The sequence below is a fragment of the Cynoglossus semilaevis genome, chromosome 14 (genome assembly GCF_000523025.1).
Source record: "Cynoglossus semilaevis isolate Cse_v1.0 chromosome 14, Cse_v1.0, whole genome shotgun sequence".
Classification (NCBI taxonomy): Eukaryota; Metazoa; Chordata; class Actinopteri; order Pleuronectiformes; family Cynoglossidae; genus Cynoglossus; species Cynoglossus semilaevis.
Window position 1 is genome coordinate 10115604 of NC_024320.1, and position 7392 is coordinate 10122995.

Below are 7392 nucleotides of genomic sequence, written 5' to 3' on the forward strand. Positions count from 1 at the left end.
GTGTGTGTGTGGGTGGGTGTGTGTGCAACAGCTACTGCAAATTAGCCTTATTTCCATCTGTTGTTAAGAAACTATTACACTAAAAAAAACAACTTTTTTTTTCTTTTTTGTTTCTTACTTTGAAATGCAAAACCTTGTGTGTATAAAAACTGTAACTTTTGTCGTTCACCTTCGCTCCTGAATACGTACACGTTTGATTCCGGCTACAAACTTCATAAATGTAGAGTCTGCTGAAATCCCAACGAGGTGAATAATGAGGGAGAGGGAGTAAGAGTCGTCGTCCATTGTTCGGGATTCTTCAGAAACTAAGCATGGACGGTGAGTCATGAAGGTCAGCTGCTGAGGACAGTCCCGTTCTTTTCTGATTAAATGTCGTTTGTTCAGTCTTGGCTGTGGTTGATTCTCCGGTCCTTTATTTCTCTGGTCCTGTTGATCAGCCTTGTTGTGACTGCCCAGAACCTAAGCCAGGGTTGACCTGCACATGACCTTGACGTGTTTCTCTTAAATGACTGGTGGTCTAGGTTTGGACATATTGATGTATGTGTTGGGGGGGCTGGAGTGCAGTATCTGCGCTGATTGACCTGCAGTTCAGTCTGAGGAATGTAAACGCTGAGACGTCTCCTCCAGACTCAGCCTTATCGCAGTGTGCAAGGGGCTCAGGGGTCAGTATTGTTGTAGGAAGGGCAGGTTAGGGGTCGTGTGTTTTGCAGGTGTCGTGTGTGTGTGTGTGTGTGTGTGTGTGTGTGTGTGTGTTGAAGTTGTATTTTGACTTTCTCGGGGATGTTGCATTTTCTCTGTAATCAAACAGGTCGTACGTTAGGCCTCAACTTATGACAGAGTTGTGTCATACGTTTGCAGTATTTGATGTAAATATTAGGAGAGAATACCAGTTTCTTATGTCATTATTTGTACTTTCGCTGTTAAAAGCATCAGTACTTATTTTTCGTGAGTAAATTCTACATTTTTTCCCCAAAACACCTGAAACAAAGAACAAAACAGAAGAGCCTGCTTTACAGGGGCCTAAATACATCATTACCAGTTTAATGGTTTTTACTGACTTTTGGCTGACTGTCCAACACACTGTCCAACACACTGTCCAACACACTGTCCAACACAGATTTTGGGCTTTGGCTATTTTAGCCTAAAAGTTTTTGATGACTTTTATCCAGACTGTGTTTGGCCAAGTGGTCTTTTGAAATGTGTGTAAACCTTAATAAAGTGTGCTGTACGTTTGAGGTTTAAAGCCATTCCAGAGGTTTTTTTTTTTTTTTTTCAGATAACACAGAGTTCTTTTTTGGTATGTCAGTCCTCCTGTAAATAGGTTGATTAGTTTTGACATTAATTTAGCCTTTAGTAAATGAGCTGTATTTTTGTCTAGCCTGTTTCTAGGCTAACGTTTAGTTTTATAACCTATTACAGACTGTCTGGACATAAGGCTTCATGAGTGACATTTCATTAAGGAAAGCACTTGACAGCGGGACGTCTCAGTCAGCTTCAGACCAGCAGCACTGGAAGTTAGTCAGGGTTGCAGCCTGGAGATATGGATTCTATTTGAACTCGAGGGGAGTTCATTGATTTGCTCCTTCCTGGACGTGAACAAACCCATAACCAATAAGAATAACCTTGTGTTTGTGACTTGAACTTGTCCAAAAGAGAACTGGTTTGTTGAGACCAGTTTCACAGGTTGGTAGTGTTAGTTCCACAATTAAATAACAGACAGTTCTATTTCACACTTAAGGTGTTTATTGTAGGGCCTGAATCCCCTGTTTGGCTGTGATCACCCTGTCTATTTTTCATCACCAACAAGGAGCGACACGTTGCTGAAATATTTGTGGTTATCGGGCTGCTCTTGGAACAGCCATGAAAGACGGAATTGTAAAAAGATGAGAAACCTTTGTTCTATTCAGGTACGATCAAGACGTTTTGGTAAGGTTTGAATGAGGATGTAGTGTGAGGTGTGCGATGTAAAGGTTTGATATGTTTGACCGGCTGACTAAATGACCAATTGTCTTCTAAACCAATCCTGTGATGCCGTTTACATCGGCTGACTTTTATACCTCAAGGTCTGAAAGTAAATATTAACCAATCAAAACCGCTTAATGGAATTATAGTGGGCCGCCTTAATACAGTGTATAAGAGGCAGAGTTGGAGGAGGAAGAGAGATTTAGGCGAATGGTGTTAGCATAGATTAGCTTAGCCACAGTTGCTGTTGTTCTACGTCTTTTCTACTTTGACTCTCTTCATTTAGCTCCATGGTATTTTAAATGTTCTTGTGAATTCTGTATGAAAGTCCCTCCGTCTAACTCCCTCTCTCTCTCCCATTGTTTCTGCCTCTCCCTCTCTGTTTCTCCCTCTTCTCCTCTTTTGCCAAATTAAAGAAAATCTCATTGATCAAAGGGAAAGCAGAACAGGAAACATCGGACAGACAGCAGATGATACATGTTAAAAAACACAGAGAGTTGATTTAGAGCCACGGACCACATGGAGAAACACTTGAAGAAGGACATGGCAGGAGACAGAGGAGAGCAGAGGGGGGAGAACGATGAAGCCGTAAACCCTTCTCCATTTCCAAACCAGACAAGGCTTTTTCTGTACTTTTGCAAAGTCTTCTGGTCCCACATGTCCATACATGCACCCGGAGGATCACAGAAAGAGAGCGAGAGGGAGAGAGAGAGCATAAGTTTCTGTGATGCTGATCTCCTGTCACCCCCTTCCTCCATACACACACACACACACACACACCTCCTGTACTGCGGTCCGGAGCAACTAAGAACAATGCCTCCATTCAGCTCTTCGGTTTCAAAGTGGAGAGGAACCACAGAGTGCTCCACAGCGTTTGGTGCAGGATGGAGGCATGAGGAAGGTTATTGACAAATATGGTCGAGAAAAAGGGAAAAAAAAGGAGGTCTCCGATGGACTTAGGCATTTTCATGTACACCGTGTTTGACTTCAGTGTCCTTTTTTTTGTACTACTAAAAACACATAAATATTTTGTCAAGGTCACACCGTACTCATAGTTGATCTTCATGACTAACTTTAAGTGTTGCATTTTGTCTACTTTAAAGTTTCTTCTTTAACTATTTGAATACACTTCAAACTTAAACTTTCTGTCTTCCTTATTTTTCTGTGTCCCCCGTTGACTGTTTTTAGATTTTCCTTATCGCCTTTTATTCTTGCTTATCTTACAACACATTTGGTTGATCACATGCCTTCACCCGATTGTCTGTCGACTGTCCGACCTCCGCGCTTCTCTTATTGATCGCCAATATAACCGATGGACTTAGGCATTTTCATGTACAGCGTGTTTGACTTTGGGGGCTCCAGTTTTATGAGGCCTCTGGCAGCTGGTGAAAGTCATGTGTTCCTTGTTAAAAAATCAGAATTTAAGGTGAGACTGGGGCAAATGGAGTGATTTTTTTTTTTTCTGAGAAAGCAATAACTTTGGTTGGGAGTTCCTCAGGGCACAGAAATTGATTGAATTTTCTGATATTTTTGAAAAATCAAAAATGAAAAAATGATCATCTCATCACATTTTTGGTGAATATATTATTGATTAATTTGACGTTTTTTAATGCTCTGCGCTTGTTCATTTGACTCACACACTCCTCTTATTTCCTCTTTTTTATTGTCTTTACAACAGCGTCTCTCACTCTGCCTGTCTCTGTACCAAAATATCTCAAACTGAAACACTGAAGCACTAAAACCAGATTGCCTGCAGCTACAAGTGTATGTGAGTGTGCGTCAGAGGCCCTCACTCTGGGCATGCCCATGCATAGCCCCCGCTTCACACACTCGCACCAAAACCACACGAAGACAACAGTGAAACCAGAGACAAAGACAGACATTCTTTAACGTTCTCGTGCCTGGCTCTTTGAGCTACACACATCTAAACTCCATATTTGTTAAACAAGGCACAACACATGTTGTTTGTTTATGCATATGAATGACCGTTTTGTCTCGGCGCTTCTAGCTGTTCTGTTGTCATCCTACAAATTCTGCAAAAGTTATGGACTGTAAACACGTTTCTGTTATCTAGTTCTAGTTCTTCATATTGTTTTCTGGCGGTTTGTCTCAAAAATATTAGAGCTCAAGTATGTTTCTGTAATGCAACGTTTCGGTAGCTCTAATCTATCCTCGCTACTTTACAAATACATTTTTGTGTTTTCAGGTTACGGTAGCTCTGGTATGTCAGACAAGGTGTTAGTACATAGAGTATCGGAGTGTGTCAGGAGATTTCAGTCTCCGAAGTCTGAGGTGTTCGATGCACTTTAACGACTGGGACATACGCAACAACTAAGAAATGTGTTCTCTAAAAGTTTGCCAAACTCTGTCTCTCCCAGGGCTGAGATCATTTTTTGATTTAATTCATAGTTCTGGATTGAGAGTTCATGCAGCTTTTTTGGAGCCAGACATCTTTTTTTGTGACTGATCAGAAGTTGAAGTGGAAAAAATGAACATTAAAGTAATAAAAGCAATAATAACAAAGTGAATAATAACTAGGTACAGTATAGTAACACTTTTTATTTATTAATTAATTAATTAATGAATTCAAAAACTGGTCTTCCTGTCATTCATTAGTGGGAGGGTCATGTGTGGATGTCCCAGGGATTTGGCATCTTGTGTCTCCTGTATTACAAAATGTCCTAGCCTGACTGTGGACAAGAGTTCAAGTTTGTGGATACAAGATGAAAAATACTGAACATCACTGAGGTCACGAGCAGGTCAAAGGTGAATGTAAATTAAATGTGATTCAGGATGGTGGACGACAGGGAACCAATCAGAATAGTTTACAGTTAAACTACAGGTATGTTAATTTGAAAAAGTGCATTTTTTAGTTTACGACCGAAAGACTTTTATCACTGAAACAAAACTGCCGAAACAGGAAGTTGTAGTGAGGCAAAAACCGCAGCCGGTGTGGCCTTGTCTGATAGTGCCGACAGTTCTGCGGTGTGGACGTATTTTAATATATCTGAGAAACAGCCACGGGTAGCGTTTTTGCTAAATTTGTAATGCTGAAATTTTAATTTTATGAGAGAACATTTAAAATTTTACAATCTTTCAGCTGGCCAGTAGGCCTGTGCTGTACATTATCATTTGATGTACACACAAGTGGGGTCAAATTTACCATTTATTTTGAATTTAATGTAATTTTATATTGTGAATATATTATAGCGAATTATAGTGAATATATATTATATGTCATAGCCATAAATCTGCTGCTAATCATTTTTACCTAGGGATGTTCGATATTAACTTTTTGCCGATGTTGTCCAAACACATAATTTCCGATTCCAATATCAACCGATACTGATATAGCTGGGCAGTGTTGGAAGTTAAGTGTTGCCTGCGCAATAAGGTGATGAGTTAAAACAGTGTTTCTCAATCATTTCTGCCCCCTAGGGGACAGAATTAAAATAGTACTAAGAGCCTGTTAATATTTATTTATCTGTAAAACTGTGTAAGAGAAGCTGCGTAGCATTAACATAGTTGTTGCCCTGATTATCAATATAGATTAATAAAATAAGCTACAATGCTGCCATCTAGTGACTAATGCTAATGCTAATTTGATGTGTTTATAGACATTGACATTGATTTAGCTTTCCAAACACACAGGTTGATCCTCTGGTCTATCAGTCAATCATCATTTCATCTATTTTCTACCAGCATCCTGTCTCTGCAGGGTATTTTTACCTACTGAAGTTAACTTGGTTTTTGTTTCTTTGTCTTTGTGGTGATAACAAGTGCTTGATAGAGGAAGAGGAAGAGGGAGACGAGTCTAGTGACAGGAAACGTCAGGCGGCCTCCACCCTGATAGTGGAGGATAAAGATGTTCTGGTTCCTCTTTCTAGTTTTCTCACTTCTTCACTTGAATTCGAGTGCCTGGTTTAGAGTACGTTTTGCGTCACTGCAAGTATGAAATTGTTGGAGCTCCAAAGTTTGGTTTCTTTTCCCTGTTCTTTCTGCTCTCTTTGTTCTTCTCACCCATTTGCATGTTGTTAATTTTCTCCATATGCTGGTTCTCCTTCTTCTTGCCCTTCGCCTTCTTCTTGTCTTTTATTTTCCTTCCATCCTTCTTATTGTCATTTGTTTTCTTCTTCTGTTTCTTCATTCCTTTCCTCCATCTCCTCGACCTTCTGCTTGTGCCATTTTCTGTTCTTTTCTTTATCAACCTCTTCCCCTACCTTTTCACTTTCTCCTTTTCTCAGCTTCTTCCTTTTTTCCTAACTGTACATTTCCTTATTCTTTTTCCTCTCCTCCCTTATTTCTGATTCATTTTTCTTCTACTTCTCCTTCTCTTCCTTGTTCTCTCCTTTCCTCTAACCTCGTCCTCCTTCCAACACATTATTTATCATCTTTCCTCTTTTCTTTTCATCTAGAAAACTCAGTATATAATCCATATATACAGCAGTGAGGTCACATGATTAGCATGTCATGGTTTTCCAAGTGTTTCCGGTGATTCCTTGTTTGTTGTTGACACAACAGTCGACTTCATTACTGCCCATGTGACCATGTCCATCTGGGTAGCGTGGTGGTTTGTCCTGAAAGACTCAGCACAGGATTAAAGTCTCTGAGCAGAAGGTTCCAAATCACATAGAAGTCAACTCTTTTTAACAATGTGAAATATTATTTTTGCATATTTTTGGAACATATTTTCATTTTATTTGAACTTTTTGAATGTGTACTATTTTTATGAAAGGGGCATTTGTATGGGAATATGATATCATCCAACCACTGTTCCCTTTTATGAAAACATTTCACACACATTTTACTGGCAAATGTCACCACAAACCCAACAAGCACATCAGCCTTTTACTTACAAGCCTGTCTTTATTTTCCTCCAGCCACGATGAAGAAAAGCCAGAACAGCTCCTCTTGGACCAGCGAGGGTAGCCTGATGTTCAGGGGGAACCAAAACTCCTTGCCTACGCCCTCCTCATCCACCTCTGTTACCACATCATCCTCCACACCCTTCAAATCCCAGGTGGCCTCCATCGACGGAGTGAGCTTCTCTGAGGGCGACCTGCTCCTCCAGGTGACACACCAACCATGTTCTCGTCTATTGTTGTCAAAAATAACTCATGTTGGAGACTGTGAGAGTCTTCTTTCAAAATAATGGCAGAGCCACGGCGGCTCCGCACACACAGCTGCAACAGAGCTTAAAGGTCATATAACAGACGAGAAACCTGTCAACACTGCACGAAAGTGCAGCGTTTAAGTTTGCCAAAGAGCTTGACGAGTGGCCAGATGAATGCTGGCAGCACATTCTTTGGTCAGATGAACCCAAAATAAATGTGTTTGGCTCAGACCAGCTCCAGAGTTTTGGCGTGGTCCTGGCTGCTGCTGCTGCTGCCGCCGCCGCCGCTGCTGCCGCTTCTGCCGCGGGTGCTGTGG

General features: G+C 40.8%; 1 protein-coding gene across 2 annotated transcripts in view; it reads left to right on the plus strand.

Annotated features, from left to right (window-relative positions):
* Nucleotides 1-7392, plus strand: part of ahr2 (aryl hydrocarbon receptor 2) — a 53287-nt gene that overhangs the window by 38634 nt on the left and 7261 nt on the right. For both annotated transcript variants that reach the window (XM_025062367.1, XM_017038833.2), the window contains exon 3: nt 6843-7033. In XM_025062367.1, the coding sequence (XP_024918135.1) occupies nt 6848-7033 (186 nt within the window). In that variant the 5' untranslated portion in view covers nt 6843-6847. The remainder of the gene's footprint in view (nt 1-6842; nt 7034-7392) is intronic.